This window comes from Microtus oregoni, unplaced genomic scaffold (assembly GCF_018167655.1).
Source record: "Microtus oregoni isolate MIOR12 unplaced genomic scaffold, Mior012 000008F_ref0000371, whole genome shotgun sequence".
In the NCBI taxonomy this organism is placed as follows: domain Eukaryota; kingdom Metazoa; phylum Chordata; class Mammalia; order Rodentia; family Cricetidae; genus Microtus; species Microtus oregoni.
In genome coordinates this window covers 51,802,526-51,818,733 of record NW_024543067.1, presented here as the reverse complement: position 1 = coordinate 51,818,733, position 16,208 = coordinate 51,802,526, and the positions used below count along the sequence as shown (strand labels likewise).

The 16,208-nt window shown below is 41.8% G+C and overlaps 1 protein-coding gene across 1 annotated transcript; it reads left to right on the top strand.

Annotated features, from left to right (window-relative positions):
* The first annotated feature begins 261 nt into the window (after nucleotides 1–261).
* Pate3 (prostate and testis expressed 3) lies at nucleotides 262–2,276 on the top strand. Its single transcript, XM_041656882.1, has 3 exons — nucleotides 262–310; nucleotides 1,703–1,825; nucleotides 2,152–2,276. The coding sequence occupies exons 1-3, from the start codon at nucleotides 262–264 to the stop codon at nucleotides 2,274–2,276; spliced, it is 297 nt and encodes a 98-aa protein (XP_041512816.1).
* Nucleotides 2,277–16,208: the final 13,932 nt, after the last annotated feature.

The following is a 16,208-nucleotide window of genomic DNA, read 5'->3' as shown; positions in this document are numbered from 1 at the left end:
AGCTTCTAACCAAGAAATTGTTCACATTTCAGGATCCTTTTTCCTTAAAACTACCTGGTCAACCTCCGACTCCAGGACTCAAGACTTGGAGACCACAGCCAATGAACTTGAGCACTCAAAATAAACCTAGTGTGACCGGCTCCCCTTAGGCATGAATAATCACCAACTTCTGCTGGAGCAGAAAGCCTCTCCCTGGAGCCCAGCTGACTTCTGCTTGCAGCCCTTCATAGCTCTGCTCCACTCAAGACAATCTGGGCCCAAATGAACAGGCATGTCTTACTACTCTTCTCCCTCTTCTGCCTCGTTGTGGGTGAGTCCCAGACCTGAGGGATGAGCTCCAGGGGCAGGATCAAGGGAGCTGCGGTGAATCTCCATGTGCGCAGCCATGTCCTTACGGGCAGAGCTTTGACCCTATTTAGGAGGAAAGGAAGGGAGATGGCCTTCGGAATGCTCTCTCTGCTTTTTCTTCCATCTTCTTTGTCTTTTCCAGCACTCTGTCATATCTCTCTGGGTGTGTAGGTCTTTATTTTGTTACCCTTTCTGCCACTGCCAAACCCCATAATCCAGATGCCTAGGAAAATGTCCTTAAAGCATCCACTCTGCTCTTAAATCTACGTTGCCCAGGGAGCTGGCCATTCAAAAATATTGTGAGTGTCTTAGTCCTAGACATTGGTTTCTGATAGCTATTCCAGGGGCCTAGTTACAAGCCATTTTGAGAAGAAATTCTGTACATCCTGGAATTGAACAGATTTTCCCAAACTTGTCCAGTCGCTGTCCTGAATTCTCTAATTTGATACATGGAGACAAAACCTTCTTACAAAGACCCATGAGATCAGAGTACAGTGTGTTAGTTAAATCTGATATAATTTGAAACAACATGGTCCTAATAAGATGGTCAATAAAAATTACATTCTTTCTATTTTTAGCACCATGAGGACATTTTAAAACAGTTTTTAGCATGTGTGCATATGTTCATATGTGCACGCATGCATGCGTGTGTATGTATGTTGCACATGCCATAGTATGCTTGTGATCAGAGGACAGCTTCTGGAAGTAATTTCTCTCCTTCTACAGTGTGGGTCCTAAAGTTCAAACGCAGGTCCTTCAGGTTTGCCAGAAAATTACCAGCTAAACCAGCTGACTAGCCTCTACAAATAATTTTTAATTGAACCCATATTTTAATTATTCACTCTTCCAGAACCTCCCGAAGGTATTCCTCACTGACCATTTTTAAGCTAGAGGAATAAAGGGTGTAGAAGTGGAATCTTTACACAAATTAAGGGCTGGAGAGATAGCTCATGCTGCCCAGGAACGAGGACCTGAGTTCTGTCCCCAGAATTACCCTAAAACAAAGCCAGATCTTGTGTTGTGTCCTTACAACTCCAGTGCTATGGAGGCAGAGACAGGCAGATCCCTGAAGCTCACTGGCCAACCAGTTGAACCAAGTAGATGAGCCCTGAACCAGTGAGAGAAAATTATCCAAAATGTAAAGACTGAGAATCCTTTCCCATGCTCAATGGCCTTTTCTCTCCATCACTAAAGGCAAAAGAGTAGACAAAAGGTTCAACTGTCACTTCCTAAACACTCAACCATCAGTTCTTCACCTGCCCAGTCACCCTTGGAAGGCTGCCCCACCCAACTCTGCCATCTCCCTCCCCACGCCAAGTCCCTGCACTCACGTCAAGCTCTGTGCTCTCACCAGAAGCAGCATCACTGACCTGTGTAACATGCCACCTCCGCACACCGTCAGACCACTGCAGAAGAGGCTTTGGCATCTGCCATGCTCAGAAGTACGAAACATGCATGAGCCTAAGGATCTACTCCAGTAAGTGGCAGGGCGCCTATGAAGGTGCAGGCAGAAGGTGTAGGGCAGGATGAAAACAGCCACACAGATTTTTACTTCGCAGATACCAAAGCCCTGCTTTTCTCGCTTTCTAGCAGGAGAAGGAATGAAATGGGTGCATAGCATTGAGTTATCAGGGACCACAGGGAAACAAGTCAACTTTACGGCTTTCCAGCAGTTTATGCATTGGAGCTCTTGGGAAGGGGACACTGGGAAGCCATCCATAAGCCTGTCTAGTTAAGGCCATGTATGTTCTGCCTTGAATACTGAGGTCACTGCCTAACATCTTTGGTTCCTTCCTATTGCAGATAACACTCTCCAGATATCATACATGGTGTGTCAGAGATTCTGCAAGAACTTGACGTACAACTTCAACAATCGGACTTATGTTCATAAATGTTGTAACTACGATTATTGTAACTTCAAAATCTAAGATATCCCCTCCCCCAGACCTCATTCTAGAAGGTCCAGGAGTCTTTCTTCCTTTACACTCTACCTATCCTGCCTTTTTGCCCCATATGTATGCAAGATTCTCCTGCTCCCTCCTTAACTCCACATCATCCTTCCTGGCTCCTTCAGTTTGGATCTCACTTTGGACAAGGGATGGTGGGGGATGATGGTTTTAAACAATAGATGTTTTCCTACTGCTAGAATTGGCATCTTTATCCACTAAAAGACCTGTCCCAGAAAACTCTGCACAGAAAGATATGAAACGGGACCACCCTATAACTCTTTACTGGCTTAGATAATTGAGGTGGATCAGAAAGCCTTCAATAAAAAACCCACAAATATTTTTTAGTTGAACATCCCGTGAATCGCCATAATGGTTCAGCAGAAATAGAACAAACTAGAGGTGGGCACCGAAGATTTTGCTCTGTGAATGCAAAGTTATTTCCTTTGGCAGATAGTGCCCATTTCAGACTCAGTCATTCTGATGTTCTTGACAAAGTACATTCTCACACAATTTTACAGGGCATAGTAAACATAGGACTTCGGCCTCGGTGGCATTCCCAGATCACATTAGGCCATGAGTACACCTCTAGAGATGAGTGTCAATAGTACATTGCATCGCATTTAGTCTCCTTCTCCATTCTTTTCCCCCTTTGCCAGCCACCTCTCCTCCTTCACTGCAACACGTACTCTCCCAGTAAAAGTGGGCTGTGCTTCGAATCTTTCTCCAGTACGACCCATGGCCCCAGCAGGAAGCCTTTCAAAACTCCTCATCTGTGCTGCAGACTGGTCGCTCAGGGGCATCTTTATCCTCCCACAGCATCTCCCATGAGCCTCAGGTCACCATGTAGAGCCCAATGGACCTAGGACTCCAGTCCTTTACAACCTGTCTACAGATAATAAACCCGCTTCACATAATTGTGTACGAGTGTGTTCTTTCTCAGTGGACCCACACAGGTAACACACTCATGGTGGCTCTGAACAGCGGCCCAGGATGCAATGGGTACAATCACTCAACTGCTGTTTCTTACAGTTGGCATTGTGATGTTCTTTGCTGGTCTTCACAAGTGGGAGTCCTAGTCTGGCATCTTCTGTACGTTGTAAGCCCTCCCTCTGGCATCTAGCATGAGTATGTCCCCAAAGAACGTTACAATTACAGATATTGCTCTAGGCTTCCAGACGAAACGTCGATTGTCACGTATTTAATGACTATTCACCAGAATCCTTTTGAGATTGAGAACGATAACTGAATTTTGAAACCCATGGGTCCCAAACCACTATATCTCCCCAAAAGAGATCTAAAAACTTTGTTTCTTCTAGTTAGACCAACCTTGTCTGTGCATTGCAAGTCCTTTCTTCCCTCCACTTAGAGAGTATTGGGTTTACTTTTAAGTAAAAAGGTTGCTATTTGTCTCATCCTTTCTAAAATAATATTTTTGCTTTGAATTTACACGTGTGCATATCACTTAAGAATATTTGATTTTTCAGTTTGAATTAAAAGTCCTGTGAAGAACCTAATAAAAAAAACTTCCCTAATTTTTAAATGAAAGAGAATAAATTAGTCCATCATTGCATGACCTCCACTGCCTATGAAATTGAGTTCGTCCTGGAGACTGCAGATCGGGATGCCATCTCCTAGCCTTAAGCTGCCAGACCTTAGGAGAAAGCAAATGGGAGAGAAGACGCTGACAAAAAAAAAAAAAAGTTCCCGCATGATGGAGGAAGATCATTGGTTAATTAATAAAGAAAATGCTTGGTCCTGATAGGTTAGAACATAGGTGGGTGGAGTAAACAGAACAGAATGCTGGGAGGAAGAGGAAGTGAGCTCAGACGCCATGCCTCCCCTGTCCAGAGCAGACGCAATGAAGCAAGCCGCCAGGTCAGACATGCTGAATCTTTCCCAGTAAGACTGGTGCTACACAGATTACTAAATATGGGTTAGGCAAGAGTTAGCCAAGAAGAGGTCAGAGCTAATAGGCCAAGCAGTGTTTAAAAGAATACAGTTTGTGTGTTGTTATTTCGGGTAAAGCTAGCCAGTGCCAGGAGCCAGGAGGCAGAACACAGCCCGCAGCTCCCTCAACACCCGCAGAAGGACACAGACAGCATACTGGGTTGCTCACTCCCACAGCTGCCAGGTCACAGCTGTACTTACAGCGTGTCTCAAGTAAGGAACAGACTGTGCAAGCATTCACCCAAAGATGAAGCGGAGTCCCGGCTGCAGGTAGCACTGAAGTGGGGCATGAGAGTGACAGGGATGGGATTATGATAGCTGCTACGGAAGCCAGAATTTTCAAGTGGTAAACTCCGCCCATCAGCTTTTTGTATTTCATTAATTGATTTATAGTGGGAATTTTGTGTTTCTTTGCTTTGAGGCAGGTCTTCACTGTGTAGCTCAAGCTGATCTCAAAACTCGTTTTCCTCTGGTGCCAACCTCCTGTGTGCATGAGCCACCAAAAAAATAAATAAATAAAATTTTAAAAATATATGCATGGATGAAATTCCCACACAATAAAAATTGAAGAAAAATAGAATTTTAAAACATTGAAATTTTCATTTGAGGGCTTCTCCTAGTTGACTTCAGTAGTCAACTTGACACGGCCCATAGTTATGTGAGGTAGTATCAAACAACTGGGAGATTGCATTGATCGTATTGGCCTGTCTGTGAGTCTGTAGGACATTTTCATGATTGCTAGTTGATAAAGGAGATTCAAGCCCGCTGTGGTCACTGCCATCCCTGGGCAGACAGTCCTGTATTGTATTAGAAAGTTGTTTGAGCACAAGTCAGAGAGAGAAAGCCAGGAAGCAGCATTCCTCCATACCTTCTGCTTCGATTCCTGTTTGAGTTCCTTCTTGAATTTCCCTCAGTGACAGATTGTGACTTAGAAGTATAAAATAAAATGAACCCTTCCTCTCCCTGTCAAACTAGAGTATTTGATTTTTATTGGTTTATTCATTTTCCTATTCCTTCTGTGTACAGATCTTTCCCATCAGTGTTCCGTGGCATAACAAACTTCAGAAGCGCACTTTTTCTATATGTGAAAATTTCTGACAGTCTATTTTAACATTCCTCATGAAATTTTTGGGCCATTTCAATTCTAACCTTTTCCATATTGTCTTGTTTCCTTTTCTAAAAATGTATTTAATATGATCAAACTCTGGGTAAATCATATAAACTGATCTTTTTATTGAAGTCTTACATTTTTAATACCACAAAGAATATTTTTGTTGACTATTTGAGGGTTTTTCCTTCTGATTGTCTTGTTTGACTACAATATGACAGATTTTGTTGCCTTATGCTTTACAAACTCTGGGTTCTTCAGCATGTTTCTTATAAACAGGAACATTTCCCCCATATCCACAAGATGCTCATCGCAATCGCAAGTTTATGACTAAACGATGTATCATCATCTACTGGCTAAGTTTCAACAATCTTTCGGTAACATTTTTTGATGAAATAATTCAACCTACAATCACAATATCACACTTAGTTACCACATATAAGTAGTCCTCCCAGTCCGGAATAGTTTCACAATCTTCCTTTTGTTTTCATGCTCTTGATATTTTAACATTTCTACAGTTCCTCACATTGGATCAGTCTACAGTATCTGCATGACTCCATTCAGGTGGTGGACTGCAACTATGAACAACACATGATGGTGAACAAAAAACAAATCACAGACTGGAGAGCCTAAAGATATACAACCATACACCCTGGGTTGGAGCTGGCAACACAAGGTAGTCATGAAAACAGGAGATCTAAATGAAGACATGCAGAGAAACTCAGACAATGAAGAGCTCAATTGTGGGTTGGTGGGTAGCCCTACCCTTTTGGTGAAGAAGAGAGTAACATAAGAAATTGGTGACCCTGAACCAGAAGTCAGGCTTCTTCTTGGCTTTGAAGTTATCCAGTTGGGGAAGTGAGAACACTAAACTCATACTCCCTACAGACTCCTCCTTTGCACTGGGTGTTTAGTGTTGAGCAGGATCAGAAAGCACTGAGATGAGTCCTCTAATAACAGCTCTCAGGACTCTGCGTCCTCTACAACCAACACACTTAGGGCACCCTTGACTTAGACATTTGTGACTCCAGTGTGTACAGTCTGGAACAAGTGAGATCCATACTTGCCCACATGATGCAAAGCTAATACTGGTCAGAATACACACAGAAGGGAGACCTTTAAACCTGTTTCAGCATAGTTGAGCAGCTGACATTTAAGCAAGCTGAAACATAACAGTGTCTAATTTCAACTCACCACACCTACCACCTGCCAGGCTCCAATATTTAGAGAACTCAGAAAGAAGTTGTTCATTTTTCAATGAGACATCCAAAAAGAATCAATTATTTAAAGTATAAAGTATTCCTAAAAATCAGTTAGGAAATAATAACCTTTGAACACATATGCACATTATAGAAGGCATGGTAGGTCCTTTGTGCTCATAGATAAGCACTAAAAATGTTAAACACATGGGACTGTTCTGTCAAAGGAAAGGATACATAAGCTGCCTTCCCACCACCCACTCCAAGACTGGCAGCAGATGCACTTAATAGCCTGGCAACCTTTGAGCCCTATAAGTGGCCAAGATCACACCAGATCCTCCTCCCCCAGACACTTATTGCAAACCTGTTTTTCTCAATCAGTAAACCCATCTTTATGTAAGGTGTTACATGAACTTTACAAAGTATTTTAATTTAGTCACATTTAATCTTTATTTAACTTACTTTATGCTTTATTGTGCACATGGGATTGAGTTAATAACCACCAGGGAAGTTTTCACCAAATTGTGCTGTGTTTAAATATGCCTAAGATAAACTATTTAGGGTCAGAGTCTCAACATTCAAACCAACACAGTCTACTTTGTCCTGTTGAAGCAAACTACCTTCTTACCTCCCATGGATCATTACTCTGTTGGTCTTGGTGATTACAAAAGACCCCACAGCACATGTCGGCAAAGAATGATAAAGCCATTCAAAATAAAGGAAGTGCAAAACCCTGCACACAGAGAGTCAATTCTTATATAAGACAAATGCAAACACTACCAGTAAGAGTTGAATTTTCTTGTCCACACATCAGGTTCATAAACCCTGAAAAGTTTGACAGTATCCCACAGAACATAGGACCACAAAAACTATTAGTGAACATCTAAATTGCTAAGTTCTGTTCAGGAAGCACTTAGGGAACATCTTTTAGCATAAAATTGCAAGCGACTACAAACCCCTCACTTTTTTCTTTAAAAACATACTTTTATTCTTTAGAATTTGTGACATGTATATAATGTATTTTGATCAAATCTGCCTTCATGCTTTCCCTACAACTTCTATATGATCTTTCCCTCCATCTCACATCTCCCTCCTAACTTCATGTAATCATTAAAAAAAAAAAAAAACTACTGGGTCCAGTTAGTGATGCTGGTATGTGTATGGGCATAGGACCACCACTGGAGCATGGGTAACCTACCGAGATCTGCATTCCTACAGAAGACTAATACTCCCTTCCTTGGCAGTCATCAATTACCAATAACTCCTAAGAGCAGGACTTTGTAAGCCTTTCCCATCCAAATTGATAATTTGAATACCTTGATCTTATCCAAGTCTTGTGAATGTACCATAGTCATGGTAAATTTATTCTCAACATCCCTTGGTAGCTCACAACCACCTGTAACTATAGTTCCAGATGATGTGATGCCTCTTCTAGTACATGACATGCGTATACACTCACTCAGGCAAACACACATAGACATGAAACAGATGAATAAGTGAATAAATTTTTCTAAAAGATAATTATTTTGAGAGCAGTTTATTGTTTTGTCACTAACAACAAATAACACTAAAATCAAAACAGATTCTCAGCTAGGGCTTAAGACTTACCCAATCATGGATTCTTGGCCCAGTTAACATTACCAGGTATGTGGTCCATCTTGTGGGATGGGTCTTAAATGCAGTCAGAATGATTGGTCACTCCCATGGCATTCAAAACTGTGTGTATATCTCAAAGCATCACTCATTATTGTAGCTCTTGGAGTTCACAGCTGAGTAAAACTGTTGGTTATTTCTCTCTTCCAATGCCATGTAAAACACTTTACAGCCCTGAGAAAGCTAGCCATATGATGGAAGCTTCCAGGTTTCATCAGTTTGGTTTCTCTATGTTCTGTGACCAAACTGTGTAGTGTTTTTCAGCAATACAGTATACCATCAAGATCTAGTGGTGGATTTAGGACAAAGTTAATAAATACCCTGTGCTGTTTTGGGGTCTGAAATCTAGTTTTAAATTAATCAGTAAATAAACATATTTTATTGGATTTCTATCCTTTTGCATATATTTACCCAAATAAAGCTATACTCTTCCTCATGTTAATAATACTCCAGCATGTGATACAGACTGACATTATTACTGCCATTTTGAGATGTAACTACCATGACTACCACTAAATAATCTTATTTGGTTTCCCATTGATAATTTCCCATTATCTTAAATGTAAATAAAGTCATTGGTGTTCTGTGGAGTTTTATGATCCATACACTCATGTCATCAGTCCTGAGGTTGCTCCCAAAATTTTTGGTAAATCATATATTAGTATATGATTATATATAATTATATATTAATATACTATATATTACCTATATCATATTACATTATAATATACTTATGTTAGTTATAATATATTACAATATATTGTGCATAACAATATTATTAATACTATCATATTGCTATTAATAAAATATGCTACATATCTTAATCATAGTAATACTAATATGTTATATTAATATGTTATTTAATAGTAATGCAATATATTGATGCATTAATATTATTAACATTATATGATATGTTACTATAATTATGCTATGATATTAATATATTAATAATATGTTAATTATCAATAAATATTAACATATTGAATATAATAATTTATGCTAACATTAATATGTATTTGCAATATATATATATATATGGTGTGGGAAGTCTTTCTTATATGAGTTGCTTTTATTGGTAATAAAGAAGCTGCTTTCAGCCCATGGCTTAACAGAATACAGCCAAGCTGGAAGAGATATATATAGAGAGAGTAGGTAGACTCAATGAGAAACCATGAAGCCACCCCAGAGACAGACACGCCATAACTTTGCAGATAAATCATGAGCCTCATAGTAAAATATAAAATAATGGAAATGGGTTAATTTAAGATATAAAAGCTAGATAGTTATATGCTTAAACTGTTGGCCAAACAATATTACAAACAATATAGCTACTGAGTAATTATTTTGTGATCTGGGCATCCAGGAACAAACTAACAACTTCCCCCAACGTGTGTGTGTGTGTGTGTGTGTGTGTGTGTGTGTGTGTGTGTGCTGGAATCCACTGGTCTTGCTAGGAGTTAGTACCATGTTTCTGTCAGTAAATACCCAATAAATTGCTTATTGGCATTTATGGAACTTTCTTCTGTCTAAGGACATTGTGAGGTCTGTTTATGTAAATGGGGATCCAGTGATTCTGAAATAATTTTTAAGATTTTGTCTTCCCTGGATGATCACCAGTTTTGCCACTACAAATCCATCATGCATCAAGATATCTTTGACCAAGAAGGGCATTTGAGACCCTGATTCAAATTTGCCACATTTGCTTAAGGTATGGCCTTCTTGATCATTCTCTTGACTTCTGACTTGCTTGTGGTTGTTTGTAAGACATTTTGAACAAGTTTATTGTAACTAGACCTCAATAGTGGAAGAAAATAATTTTAATGTGGGGCAACATGAGATTCAAAATCTCATGGAAATCCAATACAGGATCAGACTTCAGGAAGACCAGACCACATGGAGGGATATGATTCTGATTCTGCCAAAGGCGGATTATCTCCAGTTCAGGCTTAGCTGTGTTTGGCTGTCCATTCCTGTTGTCCTGGGGTCTCTCTCTTTCGCCCCCACTGTCACTTACCTTCATCACATCTACTTTGTTATTTCTTCTTTAGTTTGAACCTTTCTCTTAGTTTCTGTTTCAACATGATTTTTACTTGCTGGGATCATTCCAGGTACAATGAGTATACACTGTAATTTTCCCAAGGATTTTTTCATCATGAGAACTTCCTGCTGTTATCTCTATTCTGTCCACATGGAGTAATTAGCCAGACCCCAATGGAGGCATCTGCCATATTTTTCACATGATGTAAAGTTAAACTCTAATCTCTATCTTAATGTTGTATGATTTGGACACTTGAGGTGTTTTGAAAGTAATTTTTAGATTGAAATATGTTATTCTATTTACATAAATTTAACATGGTAGAAACTAATAAGCAAACACAATAAGGAACTCAAAGAGGGGCATTACTGCTATATCTGAAATAATATTACATAAAAATAAGTATACTGTATGATTGTATGATTAAAATGTAGTCATATCTGGAAACCCTAAAACATAAGAGAGTTAACCTGTGAACAATGGAAATCTAAAGCAAGTGGTACCTATACACAATGGAATATTATTTAGCTGTAAAAAGTGGAATTTCCAGGTAAATGGATGCAGCTGTGCTTACATTCCTCTAACACATTAAACTCAGATGACCCAGATACTCCATGTCATTTTATTAACTCAATCATAAGACACCAGTTCTTATTGGAACAGAATCTCTTGCTGCTTCATTTTGCTTGCATTGATTTGTTAACTGGGTGAAACACACCTTAGCTTTGCATCTACATGGCATCTTTTCAGATATAATAAACCCAAGGTAACAAAGCGTTTCTGAGTGACTTAATCAGCCCCTTTGAGAGATCGCAGTCTTCCTGACTCACCTGTGCATTCCATCCAGCAGGCCCTCAGTTCCGTGCAGAATATGACAACAGGACCTGATCCTAGCACTTCATCTGTGGTCTGACTGCTCAGCTTCTCTCTGAGGGGGTAGGACAGTCTTGGGGAAAGAGACAAGAGAGGGAAGGAAAGATCATGTCCGCCTTTTATGAGCCTAGTTCATTCATTTTTTTCTGAGGAAGACAAAGCCTCAGATGATGACAGTGGCAGAGACTCACACCTAAAGGGAGGTGTGACTGGATTGGTCTGTGGAAATAAGTTGGTGAGAGCTCCAGAGATATTACAGTTTCCTGACAGCCTCCATTTTAGTACCAGGTCCCACCATCTCAGCGATGTCACAAATATGTAGATGACCACCTTTCTCTCTGCCTTCCCTGCAGAGTGCCTAATTCGTCTTGTGATCCCAGAGCTTTTCTTACTTGTATTCATTTTGTTCTTTGCCCCACAGATGCTGGCTTCATGTGTTGAGTTTTCCACTTTCCCTTCCATGTCTAGAATCATGAACTGAACATATCAGATCCTCGGGACCACGGCAGGAAGACAAATGACATTACTGGATGCCACACCTGGGAGCAGTCAGAGAGTGAAGCAAAGGCGTCCACGCTGACCCACAGTCCCTGATTACAAACTTGCAGAATGAAATTCCTGTTCTTCAGTTTGCAAATTATCACTGCAGAGCTGACAGTGGAAATGACAGGTTGTTCCGTGGTGGGAAGAGAGTGGATAGAGGACCTGCTTATTTGAGAAGGTTCCCAAAGCCTGATTCATGTACCATCCAATGCATTCCCTCCTGTCACGCTGGCTAGGAGGGTACCCCACCACACACACAGTAAGGATGGAAGCCTGAGGGTCCTGCCTGCCTTCTCTGTGTCTCCGTGACTCTAAAGATAAAAAGAAGTATTACAGGTATATGCAGACTCTGAGGCAGTTGTTAGGACTTAGAAACTTGTACATGGGTGAGGAGGAAGAGAAGGAAATACATATTTAATTGTAGGGAACCATGGAGTTGACCTGACCTAGCTGCCTTGAGCAGCAGGCATCAGAAGTTTTTCTGGTTAGCGTCCATGGCTCCTGGGGCACAATGTACCTGCCTGTTCTTAGAGATCAATACACTCCCTCAGGCAATGCCGTATTCCGGCCATTTTTCGTTTCTCTGTTCCCACAGAAGTCATCAGGAAAATAGGCTTCAGACATTAATCTTATAAACCTTGTAAAACTTGCAAATATCACTGTAACCGGGCAACTACAACTATATTGATTCTGGTAATTGCCATTATATTCTGTTTCTGATAAAGGTATGAAAAGCCTGATTGTTCTCAATAAAATTGTCACAGCTTCAGTCTTGCAGTGGCCCCTTCCAACTGGCCAGTTTAATTCCTCGCAGCTGTATCAGGTGACCTTGACCCGGTAAGGAAGCTTGGGTGCTTACATTTAACAATGCCCAATTTAAGAATGAAAATTTAGACTTTCTCCAGAATGTTGCTCATTTACATTTGAATTCTCTGACAGTATCGTGGGTTAGAAATAACTGACTTCATCTTACTGATGAAGACCAAGGGGGTGTTAGAGACGAAATGGTTTTTCACCAAGACAAAGGTGCACAGCTGTCTGAATAACCTAGATGTTATCTTTCCAGTCCAGCTCTGCATCCAGAGTCTAGAATCGAGTTTCCAGTGTTGATCTGGAAGATATCTGCCTAGGCTCCTCACAACAATGGGAAGTGAGACACAACTGAGAGTCTCTTTCCTCAAAACAAAAATGAGTTTCTTTCTGCTTAGCAGAGATGACAGTTACTAGCAGATCCCGTTGAGACTAGAAGGCTCCAAGGACCTCACTGGACTCTAGAATTTACAGGCTATTGCAGGAAAGAATTCCCATGCTGCTTTGCAGACCCCCTTTATAGGACTCTCATTTGGAACATGTGATTCTCAGCACAGTCTTCAGGGGCTGGAGCTAAGAGCATCATCTCATTCCTCCCAGCAAAAGACTCCTTGCCCCATTCAGAAAGATGTCACGGGTGTCCAGTGTTTAAATATGTTGATGGAATGCCCAGCTCCACCCAACCCCAGTCTTCTATAGTTTTCCAGACAACTCTGAACATCTTTCACAGAATAAGAGTAATAGGAAATTTAGAACAATACCAAGATTGGTTTTTTGGTTTTTTTTTTTTTTTGGTTTTTTTTTTTTTTTTGCTTTTTTTTTTTTTTTTGGTTTTTCGAGACAGGGTTTCTCTGTGGCTTTGGAGCCTGCCCTGGAACTAGCTCTTGTAGACCAGGCTGGTCTCGAACTCACAGAAATCCGCCTGCCTCTGCCTCCCGAGTGCTGGGATTAAAGGCGTGTGCCACCACCGCCCGGCCAAGATTGGTTTTTTTTTAAATCTATTTATTTATTAAGGATTTCTGCCTCCTCCCCGCAACCGCTTCCCATTTCCCTCCCCCTCCCCCGATCAAGTCCCCCTCCCTCATCTGCTCGAAGAGCAATCAGGGTTCCCTGACCTGTGGGAAGCCCAAGGACCGCCCACCTCTATCCAGGTCTCCTAAGGTGAGCATCCAAACTGCCTAGGCTCCCCCAAAGCCAGTACGTGCAGTAGGATCAAAAACCAACCGCGATTGTTCTTGAGTTCTCAGTAGTCCTCATTGTCCGCTATGTTCAGCTAGTCCGGATTTATCCCATGCTTTTTCAGACCTAGGCCAGCTGGCCTTGGGGAGTTCCCGATAGAACATCCCCATTGTCTCAGTGTGTGGGTGCACCCCTCGTGGTCCTGAGTTCCTTGCTCGTGCTCCGTCTCCTTCTGCTCCTGATTTGGACCTTGAGATTTCTGTCCGGTGCTCCCATGTGGGTCTCTGTCTCCTTTCATCGCCTGATGAAGGTTAATATTCAGGAGGATGCCTATGTGTTTGTCTTTGGATTCACCTTCTTATTTAGCTTCTCTAGGAACATGAATTATAAAGCTTCTGTAAAGCAAAGGACACTGTCACTAAGACAAAAAGGCAACCCACTTACTGGGAGAAGATTTTCACCAACCCCGCAACTGACAAAGGTCTGATCTCCAAAATATATAAAGAAATCAAGAAACTAGACCGTAAAAGGCTAATCAACCCAATTATAAAATGGGGCATTGAGCTGAACAGAGAATTCTCAACAGAAGAACTTCAAATGGCCAAAAAACACTTAAGGTCATGCTCAACTTCCTTAGCAATCAGGGAAATGCAAATCAAGACAACTTTAAGATACCATGTTACACCTGTCAGAATGGCTAAAATAAACAAACACCAATGATAGCCTTTGCTGGAGAGGTTGTGGAGAAAGGGGTACACTCACCCATTGCTGGTGAGAATGCAAACTTGTGCAACCACTCTGGAAAGCAGTGTTTCGGTTTCTCAGGAAATTCGGGATCAACCTACCCCTGGATCCAGCAATACCACTCTTGGGAATATACCCAAGAGAGGCCCTATCATACAACAAAAGTATATGCTCAACTATGTTCATGGCAGCATTGTTTGTAATAGCCAGAACCTGGAAACAACCTAGATGCCCTTCAACGGAAGAATGGATGAAGAAAGTATGGAATATATACATATTAGAGTATTACTCAGCAGTAAAAAACAAGGACCTCTTGAATACCAAGATTGTTAAAAAGTAAGTGAAAATTACCTTTCTGTCTCTACTGTAGGACCCAGCCATGAGAAGCTTAATAGGAACAGACCACCTAAAGGAAGTTCTTACCTTCGAGCCATTATCACCTGCCAGTGTTGGACCCAGCCAGGATAAGCTTAATGGAGGCCTGAGTCTCAGTAGTTTACCCTAAAGCAATACCTGGTTGCAGGAAGGACCACAAACAGAGAGTACGCAGGCATCACCCAAGAACAGACCATCCAAAGGAAATTCCTAATATTCCAACCATTGTAGGTAGGATCACCTGCCAACACACACTCACCAGGACACCCCTAGACAAATGTCAGCCAATCAGGGGTCCTGAACCTTAGAAATTTCTCACCCTCACTTTTACTGCTATAAAAACCCAACTCTATCTGGGCTCAAGCCTCTCTGATTATTCCAATACTTTGGGCACACGGAGAGACCAAGTTTGCAAACTTGTATAAAATAAAGGCTCTTTGCTTTTACATATGGGACTCGGTCTCCTTGTTGGTTTTGGAGGGACTTCACAGTTCTGGGCATAACATCTACCTCTAAGAAATGGTGGACCATTTTTCCATCCAGTCTTATTTCCCCACATATATCACAAGTCCATGTCTCAATAGTCAGAGGAAACCCATGAAGGGCGGATGCACAGGCCCTTGAAAACATTCACCCTAACGAGGTTTGTGTGGACCATAGACAGTCCTGTGATACCTGAAGACCCCTCTCCCTCCCACAGAGAGGAGACTTGCTATCCAACCTCTCCTCCCCACCCCTTTATCTAGACTTCCAGAGTCTCGCTGGCCTTTCCTTGAGTCTTCTCCTAAGCCTGGAAAATATAACCTTCTCACCCTCAATACTGGCTCTGACCCAAAGCCTTGTCATTCCTCACTGCTCTTTCTTAGTCCAAGGATTGTAGAACAAACTGTTCTGTCCTGCTCTCTTCCTGCCCAGAGCCTCCCCTCACCCATTCCCCCTCTGCTTCCAAGGGAGGGGCAATAGTGGAGAAAGTGCCTGAACTGACCTTCCCCTGTAAGCAGACTGATGACTACCCTATTTTTGTCAGAGAGCTGTCATCCAGTACCTGATGGAGGTAGATGCAGTGATCCACAGCTCAGCACTGGGCTGAGCTCCAAGAGGCCAGTTGAAGAGAGGGTGGAGGGAGCAAGGAGGAGGGGGATCAAGATCATGATGGGAAAACCCACAGAGACAGCTGACCTGAGCTTGTGGGAGCTCATGGACTCTGGATGGGTAGCCGGGGAACCGCCATGGAACTGACTTAGGCCCTCTGCATCTGGGTGACAGTTGTGTAGCGTGGTCCTGTGTGGGGTCCCTAGCAGTGGGACTGGGACCTGTTCCTGATGCATGAGCTGTCTCTTTGGAACCTATACCCTATGGCAGGATGCTTTGTTCAGTCTTGATAGGGGGAAAAGAGAGGGAGGAGCTTGGTCCTGCCTCTACTTGATACACCATGCTATGTTGGT

Coding starts and splice junctions, on each gene's coding strand:
- Pate3 (XM_041656882.1), top strand. CDS start 262: ATGAACAGGCATGTCTTACTACTCTTCTCCCTCTTCTGCCTCGTTGTG. Junction 311..1,702: donor CCTCTTCTGCCTCGTTGTGG/GTGAGTCCCAGA, acceptor TGCTCTCACCAG/AAGCAGCATCACTGACCTGT. Junction 1,826..2,151: donor GAGCCTAAGGATCTACTCCA/GTAAGTGGCAGG, acceptor TTCCTATTGCAG/ATAACACTCTCCAGATATCA.